The sequence below is a fragment of the Centroberyx gerrardi genome, chromosome 7, assembly GCF_048128805.1.
Source record: "Centroberyx gerrardi isolate f3 chromosome 7, fCenGer3.hap1.cur.20231027, whole genome shotgun sequence".
In the NCBI taxonomy this organism is placed as follows: Eukaryota; Metazoa; Chordata; class Actinopteri; order Beryciformes; family Berycidae; genus Centroberyx; species Centroberyx gerrardi.
The window spans coordinates 27,522,606-27,538,025 of NC_136003.1; the positions used below are offsets into that span (position 1 = coordinate 27,522,606).

Here is a 15,420-nt window from a genome sequence, read left to right on the forward strand (position 1 = left end):
ACTGGTTAATGTAACAATGTGATTGATTTATTACATTAACATGTTTTATTATATTTTCAAGCCATTCAGAGGGATGTTTTATTACATTTTGACATGTTATCACATCATCCGACACTTATTACATTATCAGTTATCAGTTATTAGCATTATTACACACCTTATCTATGATTTACTCCACTTGCATCTCATGATCAGATGAAATTGCCAAAACTGACAGAATGATTGATATTTGTGTGTAAATCCTGCAGTACGTCACTGAATGCTTCTCTCTCTAACCAGGTGGATTGGAACAGCACAGACCGCAATGCAGATTTCTATTCTCCTTTTCCACCAACATCACGGCTCTTCGCCCGTAATTTATTCACTTGAGATTCTGCAATATCAGCTCGTTCCTCCGCTTCCTCCAGCTCATGTTGCACCTTCCGAAATTTAGCCAAGTGGATGCTGGTTTGTTCCTCCTGTGTGTCACATAAAGCAGTGAGTTCAGTTAGATTGTTACGGGAAGGAATTAAGGAAAGGAGGGTAGGAAGGAATCAGTTGTTATCACTCACCGCCTCCTCACACTGCCGCTTATACGCTTTCACTTTCAGCTGCAGTTTGTTGACCAGATCCTGGAGTCTCGCCACGTTCTTCTTCTCCTCCTCACCCTAAAAACGTTCCGCTCATTACTCTCACAGCTCATATCGCCTATTTCCTATATATTCAGCATCAAGCAGCCAAATCTCAACTCACCTGATAAGTCAGCTCTTTAATTTTCCTCTCATATTTCCGCACGCCTTTCATGGCCTCCCCACTTCGTTTCTGTTCTGCCTCCAATTCATTTTCCAACTCGCGGACCTGAAAAATACAGTTAGTTAAAATTTTTCTTTACATTCAATTTTTTTTTTTTGAATGAATTTCTTTCCTGCTGATTCATACCCTGGCTTCCAGTTTCTGAAGCTCTTTCTTTCCACCTTTCAGAGCGATCTGCTCGGCTTCATCCAGACGTTGCTGCAGGTCCTTCACTGTGGCCTCCAGGTTCTTCTTCATCCTCTCCAGGTGAGCGCTGGTGTCCTGCTCCTTCTTCAGCTCCTCGGCCATCATGGCAGCCTATGTGGAAATACGAACTCGCTGTGAAATTTGCTTTACGCTACACGACTGACCTCAAAGTCAGACTGTTTTCCATGACAGTGACAAATTCCAATAGACTGGGATCGGGGGAGACTTACATCCATGATGGCTTTTTTGGCCTTCTCATCTGCGTTCCTTGCTTCCTGGACAGTGTCCTCCATCTCTGATTGTAGCTGAGCGATGTCAGACTCCATCTTCTTTTTAGTGGTTAGGAGGCTGGCGTTCTGGTCAGTAGATATGGAGAAATAAGCTTGACACATTCATTAAAAGTGTGTGTGGTTTGGATCAAAAGCCAACTATTGATATCTTTTTTATATTTATTTTGTAAGCCTGATGTTGTGTTTATCTGTACTTACATATATGAAGATATATATAGAACATATTTCATATTTGGTAATCTAGATTCCTGCAATCCATACTGGAAGTAACATCTATATCAACTGTAAGTAAACCTATATATATTCAATACACATGTAAGTAATCCATACTCTTTCCCATACTGTCCCATAGCACTCTTACAGTCTACTTAACAAGTATTGAAATTGTCAGCTTTATTTTTTAATTGTTCTTATCGATTTTATTGCTTCTATCATTTATAGTCTATTTTTTAATTTATATTCTTTTTTCCTCATGCTGTATCCTATTACTTTTGCTGCTGCAGTGACCCAGTTTACACATAGGGAGTCAATAAAGTTTTATCTGATGTGACCTCATGTTATCTGATGCTATCTCATGTTATCACACAGCTTTGTTGAATACTCAATTCTGATTGGCCAGTGAATGCATTCTGAGGTCTGTTATTTCTGACTGACTGACTAACTGTTTCACATGTAATCATATCACTCTGCAGTCACGAAATCTGGTAGATTTTGTTGATTTCTAATCAAATTAACTTGTGATAACTTGTGTCGGTTTTCTGTGCATTATCTTTGTCTTGTATTGTCTTGTATTATTTTGTTTTGTCTTGTCTTGTCTATTGTGGTTCCTAACCTGAGAGTGCAGCAGCTGGATCCTCTCGCTGACTTCGACCAGTTCCTGCTCGGCCAGCTTGCGGCTCCTCTCAGATTGCTCCAGCGCTGCTCTCATCTCCTCGATCTCGGCCATTATCAGGTTGTTGCGGCGGTCTACGATGGCCAGTTGCTCCTTCAAGTCCTCCTGACTGTGGAGGGCTTCATCCAGATGGACCTGGGTGTCCTGGGGCAGAAAAGTCGCAGAATTTCAAGCCTGAAGACCGATATGGGTTTTTTAATGTCAATACAGATACTGATATTCTTTAGATTGAAGATATTTTGTTCTGTTTGTTTCTAACCCTTCTGCAGACATTTATATGACTAGTGGTGTCAAGGTTTAGAAATGGACAGGGAAATAGTTCACACAAACCTTGAGCTGACACTGCAGGTTTCGGAGCTGTTTGGTCGCCTCGGCCGCCTGGCGGTTGGCGTGACCCAGCTGAATCTCCATCTCGTTCAGATCCCCCTCCATCTTTTTCTTCATGCGGACGGCATCGTTCCTGCTGCGGGTCTCGGCGTCCAGAGCGCCCTGCAGCGTGTCCACCGTCCTCTGGTGATTCCTCTTGAGCTGGTCGATTTCTTCATCTTTCTCGGCCACCTTCCTGTCCACTTCTGACTTGATCTGGTTCAGCTCCAGTTGCAGGTGCAGCATCTTGGCCTCTTCGTGTTCCAGGGAAGACTGCAGGAAGAGAAATTAAAGGGTCTAATGTGTAATTTCTGGTCCAGTGCTGGCCTCTATCGTTCAGCGTTGTCATAGCAACAACACTCTGCCCTCCATAGAGCGAGACCGTCATCATGGTGGGCAGCTTGGACTGTTTCAGTATCAACAACAATGAACCTTCTCTCATGTTTTACCGAGTTTTACCGCATGCTTTTTGTTCGATAGACACTTGCTGTGATTAGGATCCTGACATCACCACGATTCCTGTTCCTCTGTGGATTTTTGGAACACATGGAAGGTAAGGAGTCGCTATTTTGTGTGTGAAGTAACACCACTTCCCCGGCATATAAAGGGCCGGTCCGTTAAAATTCAAGCTGTTTGGAGCATTATATACATGCCGAATTTACCAGAACACCCTACAGATTAGTAATAAAGTCTCAAATTATATTTTCCGATGTGTGTTTTTTGCCGATAAGCAAGGCAAAAACAAATTGCCAATTTTTGAATGGACCTTGGTGTGGTTGGAGGGCCTTCAAACAATAACAAAAACACACCCGCTCCTTTGTTTTTGAATGCAGAAATCTCTGTTCACTTTGTTTCACTCACAACCATTCAGCAAACTCTGCTGATATTTACTAGTCATATTATGCTTCAGTAAAGCAGAAATATTACACATTTAACCTTTAACCCTTGAGGATGTGGTAATTATTTTAATTGCACGGTGACGAGGGGAATGTCTTACTACAAACCTCAGCTTCCTCGAGAGCTGCCTGGGTGTCCCTCTTGTCCTGCTCAGCTTGCTTCGCAGCTTTCTCCAGTTCATGGATAGTTTTAGCAGATTCTCCTACTTGGTCAGTGATATCTGTTATTTCCTCTGAAAATGGACAAAAAGAAAACCCTGTTCTTTATACATAAAACACATTTTCAACACCAAAATAATGAGTTGTTTCCAGCAAAACCCTTACGTTGAAGATTCTTATTCTCTCTTTTCATGTTCTCCAGGTGATCCAGAGCCTCTTCATAGGAGTTTTTCAGCTTGAAGAGTTCTGTGCTCAGCGCCCTGGACTCCCTCTGAGAGACTTCCAAGTCCGACTGACTCTCCTCGTACTTCTGTTTCCACTCAGCAAGAACCTAACGTGGAAGCAACCAGCGTGTGTAATCAGTGCAAAAACTGAGATATTTGCTGAAAATCAAATAAGCCCCAGTGAAAGAAATACCTTGTCAAAGTTCCTCTGTTTCTTGTCCAAGGTGGCGTTGGCGGCATTAGACCTTTCCAGCTCCACCATGAGGTCCTCCACCTCGGCCTGCAGCCTCTGCTTGGTTTTCTCCAGCGATGCACATTTGGCGTTTCCTGCCTCTGTCATCTCCTCAGATTCCTGCAGCCGCTGGGCCAGCTTCTTCCTTTGAATCAACAATGTTTTTTATTATTAGTATGAGAACCTATCAGAGCATATTTGCTGTGATGGCAATATACGGTATAATTCTTACTTGGCCTCCTCAAGCTCCTCGGTGCGCTGGATGGCGTCCGTCTCGTACTTGGTTCTCCACTGAGCCACCTCGCTGTTGGCCTTGGACATGCAGCGCTGCAGCTCAGCTTTGGCCTCCTGTTCCTCCTCATACTGCTCTCTCAACAGCTCACAGTCGTGGCGAGCTGATTGCAAACCATGGGCCAGGGCATTTTTTGCCTGAAAAAAGCAACAATATATATGTAAAGGTGTATAGAATTACTTAAAACTGTCTAGAAAATATTTTTATGTAAAAAAATACACCTATCTACCTAAGTGGGGCTGCAGTAGAGAAGAGCGTCCCATCCCCACAAACTGAGACTCCATATATTCTCTCTGTTTGCCCAAATTAAATTCTGGTGTAGTATGGAGTATGGAAACTCCGTCCAGAGAAAGCTGGACTCACCAACATTAGATCTTTTCCTCTCTCGTCTCTTTGGTTTCCTTGGTAAACATGAGCGTGCTGTGTGTGGTTTATTGATGTCACCTTACATGATTTCTGGGTTTTGAAGTCCGCAAAATTTCAAACAGTTACCTCTCACTGTGATTTGGGGCTGCCACTGTGCAAAGCTGTCTAGTGCAGCTTTAAATCATAGCTGTGATGGCATAGTATATTAGAAATGTTTTCTGTTTATTTTTCAGACCTTAATTTCCTCATCCAAAAGTCTCTTCAGCTCTTCGATTTGTTGACTCCCCACAGATTTCACTCTGTTCAGCTGGGAAAGAGCAGACTCTCTCTCTTCCAGCTGTCGTGACAGTTCACCTGTTCAGAAGATACAAAGGTACACACTCGAATCTGAAACTGTTCATCTTAAGCTTTCTTTTATTTCCCTTTTTTCCCTATCAAAAACCTACCATTTTCTGTTTGTAGACGAGCATTGAGTGCAGTATAATCACTCAGAGACTTCTGGGCTTCATCTGCCTTGGTCTTGTATTCATTGCTTTGGTCTTCAAGGCTCCTGCACAGTTTCTCCAGATTAGCCTGAAATATTGATTATGAGTTAGGATGAGCCAGATGAACTAATGTACAGAAAATTGCCATGAGAAACATTAGAAAAGATTGTAGTGACTACTGTTGTGGAAAGAAGAAATTGTTAGACTTCGGTCTTTTACCTTGGTTTTCAGAACACTCTCTACATTGCTGGCCATGTCATCAATTTCCATCTTGAATTCACTCTTCTCTTTCTCAAGCTTCTGCTTGACTCTTTGAAGATTGTCTATTTGCTCACTCAGCTCGGCGACGCTGTCCGCCTGTTTCTTGCGTAGCGCGGCAGTGATGGACTCGTGCTGCAGGGTCGACTCTTCAAGATCGCGGCGAAGCCTGTGGAACTCGGCTTCTCGCTTCTTGTTCATCTCGACCTGAGCGGCGGTGGCTCCTCCGGCCTCCTCCAGCCGCTCACTGATCTCCTCCAGCTCCCTGGAGAGATCGGACCTCTGCTTCTCTACTTTGGCCCGGGCGGTGCGCTCAGCTTCCATTTCTTCTTCTAGCTCCTCAATGCGAGCCTACAGCAAAATTTGATGTGTATTATTAAGATATTGGAAAAACAAAATGTATCGAAATACTTCTGCCCTGTGGTTATAATTCATATACCTGAAGCTCTTTTATTTTCTTTTGAAGTTGAGTGCTGAGTGCTTGCTCGTCATCAATTCTGCACTGCAGGTTGCTGAGTTCAAAGTCCTTTCTGAAAAGAGAGTTAAGCATTTTACAAGTCAGAATACATAACTTTTGCTCTGGTCCAGATTCACTAAGATTGCATTGCAAGGGCAATTTGCGCTGTTTTTTACACTTCAGTTGCTTGAGCAAAGAGCGCAGAGTTTAGGTCTTATTGTGACTTAGAAATTTATGCAAATCAAGTTGTGGAGCAAACCTCAATGTTGTCTAAAAGATTTCCATTATTTAATCTTCACTGTAAGGCCTAATTGTATGTAGACTTAAAATTTTACCCATAAGGGTTACTGGCATTGAAGAAGAAATTTACTATTTACTTTTTCAATCTCTCTTCCATTTGTTGTCTTTCGTTCTCCAGGTCCATGATGGTTTCTTGGGACAGCTTCAGATCCCCCTCGAGTTTTCTCCTGGATCTCTCTAAATCTGCACGCACCTTCTTCTCCTGCTCTAGTGAGCCCTCCAGCTGGAAGAGATCAACTTTTGTCAATATCAATTAGTAAACATAGGACAATTGTGCAAAAGGTGTTTCACGAGACATTATATCCCACACAAGAAGTTTGAGATCATATCATGATGATCATCCGTGACCATCTAACTGTTGGAGGATCAGCTTGACTTGAGATACTCACATCATCGACCTGTTGTTCCAACTTGATCTTAATCTTCGTTAGAGAGTTAACTTTGTCCTCTTCGGCCTGGAGGTCATCCAAAGTCTGCTGATGCACCTCTTGCAAAGCCTTTATCTCCTTTGAGGACTTCATTAGATTTTCCTCCAGAGTGGTTACCTCCTCTATCAAGTTCTTCACCTGAGGAAAGAAACAAGATTTTTGGGGGTTTTGCATTTATATTCTTTATCAACAAGATAAATTAAATGTATTTATTTAAATTATTTAAATTATCTAATTAAATTAAAGAGTTTTTTTATATATATTGTCAGAGTCTGCTTTGTTCACGTTCCTTTATGTGCTAGAACCGTGATTTTCAGACTGTTCCTCCATACAACGACAGTGAATGGAGAGAGAAAAAAAATGCAATTCTCCAGTTGTCTCTACCGGAGCAACAGATAACAGAGAATCACAGATTTGGGGGTTATATCATGTCCAGGAAGTTACACAACCCAAGGTACTACCAAAGTTCAACATCACTTTAAAGCACGAACATCATGAACATAACTACCCTATAATCCATAACTCTGTATGGTTCCCTTTGGATTCGTTAGGGTCGAAAGCTGCAGTAGAATTTCACTTGTGTTCCTCTGCATGAACTGGTTTATAGATTGGCGTCTTTATGGTGCCGTGTGATACCTGAAGACATGACTAAAACGATCTACCTTGTTCTCTGTGGCATACTTCTCCTTCTCCACTTTGGCGATGGTGAGCTCCAGGTCGTCTATGTCCCTTTTGAGCTCCGAACATTCGTCCTCCAGCTTCCTCTTCTTAGCGGTGATTTCTGCGTTGATCTCCTCCTCTTCCTCAATCCTCTCGGAGAATTCTTTGACTTTGGCCTCGAGGTGAATCTTGCTCTTTATCAAGCCTTCGCACCTCTCCTCGGCATCGCAGAGGTTCTCCCTCTCCTGTTGACGCAGAAAAGAGTATAAACATGAGGGAACCATCATAATAATGGTGCAGTAATGCATTATATAAATATATTGGGGTGGTGGACTGTTACTGTTGACAACTATATCCAAATATAGTAATCATTGTTCTTATTCTCACTCTTTTTCCTCTTTCTGTTATTATTATTATTAGGTTTCATATGTATGGCCTTCTGTAGACCCACTAATGCAAATACAACACATATTCTGCTGTATGTATATAAGATGTAATTCATTAAAGTTTAATACTTTTGTATATTTTCATATTGCACATATTTCTCATTCATGTTGACTCTTGTTAGTTTGCACACCCTACATTCATATATTTTTATACTTTTCAGTCATATATTTCTAATTAATATTAATTCACCTGTTGTAATTGTCGATTGCATTTTAATATCCTCCGTTTGCCCTACTCTTGTTCATATCCTATTTTACTTTGCTGTATCTATTACTATTTTGCTGCTGCAACAACCCAATTCCCCACAGGCATAATTAAAGTTTCCTCTTATCTTATCTTATTATTGATTTTGAATGAAAAATCATTTGCCTCTTTTCCCCTGATCTCTTATCTGACAAAATGTAATCAATATAAACAAACCACTAGTACCACTCTGCTCTGAGTGTTCACGTACCGCTTGGATTTGAAGATAAAGGTCATTTTTCTCCTGAACAAGCATCACCATTTTCTCCTCCAGCTCCTTCCTCCTGGCCTCAGACTTTGCAAACTCTTCTTTCAGTCGTGCAAACTCCTCTTTCATGTTCTGCATTTCCTTTTCGGCCTCCGCACTTCGTAGCAGCGGCTTTATCTTGAAGTAAAGTCTCATCCAAGGCCAGTTCTTCACATTCATGAATGAACGGATGTTGTATTGGATGACGAAAATGGATTCCCTAAAGAGTGGTGAAGCAAAACAATGGAGACTCATTAACAGGTTTCCCACTGCGGCCCTGATGTAAAATTCCATGACTTTTCCATGATTTTCCATAACTAAATCAAAGCATTTCAATGACCTAAAAATGTTATTCCTTCCTGGTTTGTTAATGTTGTTTTTCTAAAGGAGTGAACAGTCAAAATTATATAACGATAACGATAACGATATTCCCTGATGTCCCCAGAGAATTTAGCAAATTCCCTGACTTTCCCCTGGAATACACATCTCTATGATATTCATGAAATCCCTTGGCCATTGAGAACCCTGCATTAAACTTTGATTACAAATATTTGACAGAAATGATGCTTTCGGAGACCTTTTCTTTGACATTTCCTTGAACCTCAGCCTGGTGACGTAACCTCTGGAAACAGCCTGGATGCGAGTCATCAGCACTGCCAGGCGCTCGTCCCTCATCTCCTCCAGAAGACCCAGGAGGCCGGCCTTGAAGAACACCTACATGTTGCAAAGACAGTGAATTTCAGTGGAACTGCATTTCATATCGTTTGGGTCACTTGGTGCGAATTGGAAACTATTACCCCAATCTTTCTTATCCATTTAAAGATAGATTGGTACTAGGGACCAATATGGGGGTCCTGAAGGACAATATGGATGCCGATTTTTTGGTTGGAGTCACATTTTGTGCCAATATTCAATATCTTTAAATTTGACCATTTACATGTCAATAAATTACAAGGATTCATGTGACACTAAAACCCAGACTAATGAAATTATTTTAGGGTTAGCAGCTCTTTAAGGCAGGGTGACCCACTGCATCTATTCAATGGTAGAGGAAACTCAGGGATACATTAGGCCTTTAAATGAAGAATTCATGTACCAGAAAAATGACTGAACAGTTAAATTACGTAGCAGTGGTCAGGGAGGAACCTCCATCAAATTGGATGTGGATGACATCGGCTGGCTGATATGCAATGTTTAATAAAAGGCCAATATCGTCCCAATATACGGGTCTAACTCTAATTAGTGCACCTGCATGCATGCGCATACATACTCATGTCATGTTTCTGAAAAAATACCTTTGTGTATCCAAACTTGTACTGGGCATGGTCTACATCAATGGAGGAGAGCAGCTTCTCTGAAGCCTTTTTGCTGTCAATAAACTGCCCTTCAGGAATTGCACTGGCATTCAGAATCCTGTATCTGTCAGGGAGAAAGTTTAAATTCAGACGTCAGTGAGTTTCCATGTTTGCTTCTGTGTCTAATCGTCCCAGATAACAGAAACCCAGTGTGGAGTTACCTCTGCTTGAAATCCCCATAGAGAATCCTGCTGGGAAAGCCCTTTCTGCAAATCCTGATTCCCTCCAGCACGCCGTTACAGCGCAGCTGGTGCAGGACAAGATGGTGATCCATGGACCCTGTATGGACAATAAATATGATGCCAGGTAGCCTTCAGAGTGAATGAGCTGAAGTAACCATGCCACACACCTCTCATGTCTTACCTGGTGTCTTGGTCTCATTCGGAATAATGCATCTTACAAAGTGCGGATGTGTGGACCTGAGGTTGGCCATGAGTTTGTTGAGGTTTTCCTGCAGGAGATGAACATGTCAAACAACGGCCCATTAAGAGAAAGCAGTCTTGACATTAACTTAATACCTTCAGGTATGATCTCAGTATTGGTTTTTACCCTGAAAAGTGCAGAAACTGTCTGGAAAGAGGAGCCCTTTTTCTTGGAACTTTTCTTTCCATCAGCTGCTACAGAAAGAGAAGAGAAGCATTATCACCTTCAACACTGCAAGTCAGTAAAGTATAGCACATATCTTGATTGTAATATTTCTGATTAAGCTGTGCGTTGTCAGTCGCTGTCTTCGTAATTATGTTGTGAAGTGAACTGACCCTCAGCAGAGGCGTAGGTGGCAAACAGCTGAGACAGCAGCTTCAGGGCAGCTTTTTGGTAGAGCTGCACCACGGTGTCGTTCAGCGGGTCTTTGTTTTTCTCCAGCCAGCCGCTGATGTTGTAGTCCACAGTGCCGGCGTAGTGCACTAGGGAGAAGTGAGCCTCGGCCTTGCCTTTGGAGGGCTTGGGCTTCTGGAAGTTGCTGTTCTTCCCAAGGTGTTGGTCGTACAGCTTGTTCTTGAAAGAGCCGTCTGTCGCCTTTGGAAACATGCACTCCTCTTCAAGAATAGAGAAAATACCCATTGGCTGTAGAAACAAAAACGGATCATTGTTTTGTTCATTTCTGTGCCAAGTATATATTAATTCTGTGTGGAAATATTTACTTTTTTTTAATATTTGCATGTAAGCAGGTCCTTCTAATTTGGTTTAGACACCTCTTGTATGTATATGCATCTACTGTTGATATGAATACTTGGGGTATTACCTTCTCAATGAGCTCAATGCAGGCTGCCAAGTCCATGCCAAAGTCAATGAACTCCCACTCAATCCCTTCCTTCTTGTATTCTTCTTGCTCCAACACAAACATGTGGTGGTTGAAAAACTGTTGCAGTTTCTCGTTGGTGAAGTTGATGCAGAGCTGCTCCAGGCTGTTCATCTGCAACCGTTTCATTCATCAATAAAGTGCCTTTTTTTTGGGAAACATTTGATTTTATTTAGGTGTGATCCATATTCACCTCAAATATCTCAAACCCTGCAATATCCAGGACGCCAATGAAATGCTGTCTTGGCAGTTTGGTGTCCAGCTGCTGGTTGATCCTGGTGACCATCCACATGAAGAGCTTCTCGTACACGGCCTTAGACAGGGCACCCATGGAGTTGTTCACCTGAAAATGATACAGCAGATAATTTTCATGAGGAATACTGCAAATGGAGTGTTGATGAAGTTGCTGTATGTTTTCAGATGCAGAAACGCACTGTACCTGCTGGACAGTCTGCCCTTTGGTGACGTACTCGTTCCCAACCTTCACTCTGGGGTAGCACAGCGCTTTCAGCAAGTCGGCAGAGTTTAGGCCCATGAGGTAGGCGACTTTGTCTGCCACTGTTGGATATACATACAACACATTGACAGGTCTGATTGATCGCCATTTATTTGTATAACACATATCAGGCTTGTTTTTAACTGTCTTTATGACATTTGATACAAATTGAAAGTGAAGCCATGATGTTGCGAACTCTCTGAGCAACCATCATTTATTTAGCCTTTCACAGGAATTTGCCTTTCATGTAAGAGCATTTAACAGAGATAAATGAAGACATCAAAGAACATACAGTACATGAACCACACAACAGGAATAACAGTGTAACATTTCAACATACAGGTAAGCTAGGTGCTGCAGCAGGTTGGGGTCGTGCATGGTGCAGGGTCAGGGGGTAGAGTTCATTAGTTTGATGCTGTGGGGAATACATTATTTCAGAGTCCTGTTTGTTTTTGCTGCAGGCATTTTGAAGCACCGTCCAGATGGCATTAAGGTGCATTCACTGTACAGGATTGTTAGTGATGCGTATGGCTAGGTCCAATGTGAATTTGTCACTTAGGGTGGTAATGGTTGTGAATTTGGTAGTGTCAGTTTTGTTTGATATGCTGATGATTTTGTTGAGTCATCAGCATATGAAACAGAATTGCCATGCACTGCCAAATTCACAACCATTACCACCCATGATGCTTAACAAGGTTTCAGTTCAGACTAAAACAGACTGCTCACCCTCGGTGCCGTCGGGCTCCGCCTGCTCCTCCCGCTGCTTCTGTTTGAACCTCATGTTCCCATTATGCATCACAGCACCAGTCAGCTTGTAGATGCCCAACTTCTCCTCTGCGTTAAAACCCAGGATATCAATGGCGCTCTTTGGAACGGAGACAGATGTTGAAGCGTTGTGATTAGTTGTGTGATTGCTTAACTTTGTGCTTCTGCATGTATGTTTAGCCCAAGTTTATTAAAAGCCATAAGAGGTGCGCTCACATCTGTGGCCATCAGTTCCTCTGTGTCATTGATGCTCAGCACAGTGATTTCACCCTGGCTGATGAACGGGTAATCATATGGATTGGTGGTTATCAGTAGCATGTCTGAAACAAAATACAAAAAAAGTATTGATACCTCTGTGCAGGTCAGCAGCGGGATGTGTCAGTGTAGCATTGATTTCAACTTTTGGTTTTAAGTTTATAGTTTTCTTTTATATCTATTCAACACATTCAGGACACAGTTCTTCAAATCTGAATTTAGTTAAAAGCATATTTACCGATTAAATCAGGCTTCTTGTTTGACAAGATCTGATAGAAGATGTGATAGCTCCTCTCTGCAAGGAGCTGAAACGTCACCCTGGATTTTTCCAGAAGGTCTAAGCATAAACATGAGATTAACTGGGATAAAAATTATTGCAATTCTTAAACTCAATAGCAGTGAAATAGCAATAACGTTGATGTAAGCAAACTTACAAGTTTCAATATCAGCTGATGCCAGCTTCCCCTTTGTTCCAAAGTGAATGCGAATGAATTTTCCCTGGAGGAGTTTTTTAAAATGTTTATGATTTAAGTTAGATACACAAGTTATATTCCAACTGATACAATCTGCTGTGATTAGATATGAACTTACAAATCGAGAGGAGTTGTCGTTTCTCACAGTCTTGGCATTCCCAAAAGCCTCCAGCAGAGGGTTGGCCTGGATGATTTGATCCTCCAGGGTCCCCTATGGAAAAAAAAAATGATAGAGTTAAAGAATAGAAACTTATGAGCTTGCAAAAAAGATGTTGCAAAACATGATTTATGCTTGTATCTGATCATTACATTGTTGGGAAGTATGATTAGTGGACTCAACCTGCATTCTGCCACCAGGTTGCTCTTTCTTGCTCGAGTCTCCAAATGATGCAATTGTTGCAAAGTACTGGATAACACGCTTTGTGTTGACAGTCTTCCCAGCACCGGATTCTCCACTGCAAAAGATTATATGAAACATTATGAGATGGACATTGACAGTACTTTCTACTAAACAGCATATAAAGTCATACTTACGTGATCAGGATGGACTGGTTCTCACGATCTGTTAAAAATGAGCAGATCCATCAGACATATGTACATTTCAGTTTAATGAGAGGAGTCAATCACATAGAAAGAGACACTGATAATAGCATGGCAGGTATTGCTTTGTGTCATGCTGCCAGACGGGACAGTACCTGTGAGCATGTACTGGTAAGCGTTGTCAGAGATGGAGAAGATGTGGGGCGGGACCTCCTGCCGTTTCTTCCCCCGGTACCCGGCCACCACCTCTGGGTTGTAGACCGGAAGCCACTTGTAGGGGTTCACAGTCACACAGAAGAGACCAGAATAGGTCTACGGATGAATGGAAAGAGAATAGATTGTGATGAGAAAATTCAGGAGGAAACTGTAAATCAGATCTGTGTGGGGTGTCATTTATGAATTTACAGTCAAAAGTTTGGACACACCTGACTGAATGTTCAATGTTTTTCATTATCTTAAAACCATTTTGATCTAAAGGCTTATGCTTAAACGCTTGAAATAGCTTTTTTAGTCAAATATAAATAGTGAAGTTGAATAAGTCACTTCTGTGGTTTTGAGTGATATGGAAATATGGAGGGTGTACTGTGACGAGTGTCTGTGCTTACATAGATCATCCAGGCAGCATAGCGTTCCTTGAGGTTGAACAGCACAGCCGGTTCGTGGAGGTGGGTCAGCATCGCCATGTCCTCGATCTTGTCAAACTTGGGAGGGTTCATGGGCCGAATGTCATCCTGGTGCACTGTCACAACCTGGAACAACGTCAGGTAAGAATGGACGAAAGATAGGAAAAAGATAGGAGGTATGACATCAGCATTCTTCAAAATAGTCCAAGCTTTTTCAATGAGAAAAAAAAAATCTACCTCCCTACTTACTGCTACAGCATCTGAGTTAAGAATTGATGCTCTGTATAAAAACACAGATTAATGCTTGTATCAGTACACCCACCTTTCCATCCTCATGCTCCACAGTGACCTTGGAGCCATCTTGACTCTTGATCTTTCCTTTCACGTACTCCTGCTTGGGGTCGGCCACATAGACGGCTGTTTTGGCGTCAAAATGCTTGTTTTGTGCTGCGACCCTCTCCCGCTCCGGCTTGCGGAGGTACGGGGCCGCCACCCCAAATATTTCCATCTCAGCATCACCCATTTTCTCCAGCTGCACTGAACATGACATTCCAGAACCAGAAATTGGAACAAATTGGAACAAAAAATCAGGAACAATTATACTTGCAAAGGCGTTATGCTTACCTGAGCGCTGCAGAATGAGAAGTACAACCACAGGAGGATTGAATCCCACGAGTTTCAAGAGGGTGTTTCAGAGCCTGCGGACACGATTGCCCACTCTGTGCTGTCGCTAATTGTTTTGCGTCTCAACAGTATGCCACAGACATACCTCAACCTAACAAGACTTTGACAGCTTTTATAAGAGATGGCCGGGCTTTTTTCACGGCTGCTTGACGGCTTCTCCTATATTTGGAGAGAGATCAAATCTGGCTTACATGCCACCTTGGAAAAGTCAAGTATGTCCATTTTGTATTTTGAACTGTCTATGTATAGCTGTATTGTGTCACTTTTAAATGGTTTCAATTGTAATCCTTCAGCCTCTCCATTAAAAAGCAATGATTGCTAAGGACGACGGCTTAGAGGGCTTAGGGTCCCGACACGGCAAGCCCCATTTTCTGGGATCAGGGAAGATTAGGTCTGTTAGGGCATTGCTGAAATTCTGGCATTGGCTGTCTGGGGAGTGGGGTTGATTACACATCACTGTTTGGGTCTGTATTGAGAGCAGCCAGGGGGTTGACAGGCAACACTTAGCACGTTCCAGACAGAAACCTGTCTCCATTAACTCCAATTTATTAAAGAAAAGCTGTTTCTTACAATGTGTGTCATGAAATATCTTGCCTTTTTTTGCTCATATTCATCACTGATGGAGTTCTGATTGGGTTTCAGTGTTGATGTGGTACATTTACAAAGAGTTCGGCAATTGCTGAATACATAAAACTGAATTTGGCTGTGG

General features: G+C 42.1%; 1 protein-coding gene across 1 annotated transcript; it reads right to left on the reverse strand.

Annotated features, from left to right (window-relative positions):
- Positions 1 to 314: 314 nt before the first annotated feature.
- On the reverse strand, positions 315 to 14,550 carry LOC139909172 (myosin heavy chain, skeletal muscle, adult-like). Its single transcript, XM_071896156.2, has 38 exons — positions 14,350 to 14,550; positions 14,010 to 14,153; positions 13,560 to 13,716; positions 13,399 to 13,426; positions 13,205 to 13,319; positions 12,983 to 13,075; positions 12,826 to 12,889; positions 12,630 to 12,728; positions 12,353 to 12,456; positions 12,098 to 12,236; positions 11,315 to 11,433; positions 11,069 to 11,218; positions 10,819 to 10,989; positions 10,334 to 10,640; positions 10,125 to 10,192; positions 9,939 to 10,026; positions 9,737 to 9,854; positions 9,516 to 9,639; positions 8,798 to 8,934; positions 8,185 to 8,440; positions 7,286 to 7,528; positions 6,585 to 6,761; positions 6,273 to 6,418; positions 5,878 to 5,968; positions 5,400 to 5,789; positions 5,142 to 5,268; positions 4,931 to 5,049; positions 4,270 to 4,466; positions 3,999 to 4,182; positions 3,747 to 3,912; positions 3,531 to 3,655; positions 2,491 to 2,799; positions 2,101 to 2,304; positions 1,209 to 1,334; positions 919 to 1,089; positions 733 to 837; positions 552 to 647; positions 315 to 458 (listed from the first exon to the last, which is right to left on the reverse strand). Exons 1-38 carry the CDS (start codon positions 14,548 to 14,550, stop codon positions 315 to 317), a joined length of 5,802 nt encoding a protein of 1,933 aa, XP_071752257.1.
- Between the last annotated feature and the right edge of the window lie 870 nt (positions 14,551 to 15,420).

What these genes read in the sequence shown, in the direction of transcription:
- LOC139909172 (XM_071896156.2), bottom strand. Translation starts at nt 14,550, where the DNA reads ATGGGTGATGCTGAGATGGAAATATTTGGGGTGGCGGCCCCGTACCTC. An exon ending in GAGGAGCTTGAGGAGGCCAA is followed by an intron (nt 4,183 to 4,269) that starts GTAAGAATTATA and finishes GTTGATTCAAAG; the next exon opens with GAAGAAGCTGGCCCAGCGGC. An exon ending in TTCAGAAACTGGAAGCCAGG is followed by an intron (nt 838 to 918) that starts GTATGAATCAGC and finishes TGTATTTTTCAG; the next exon opens with GTCCGCGAGTTGGAAAATGA.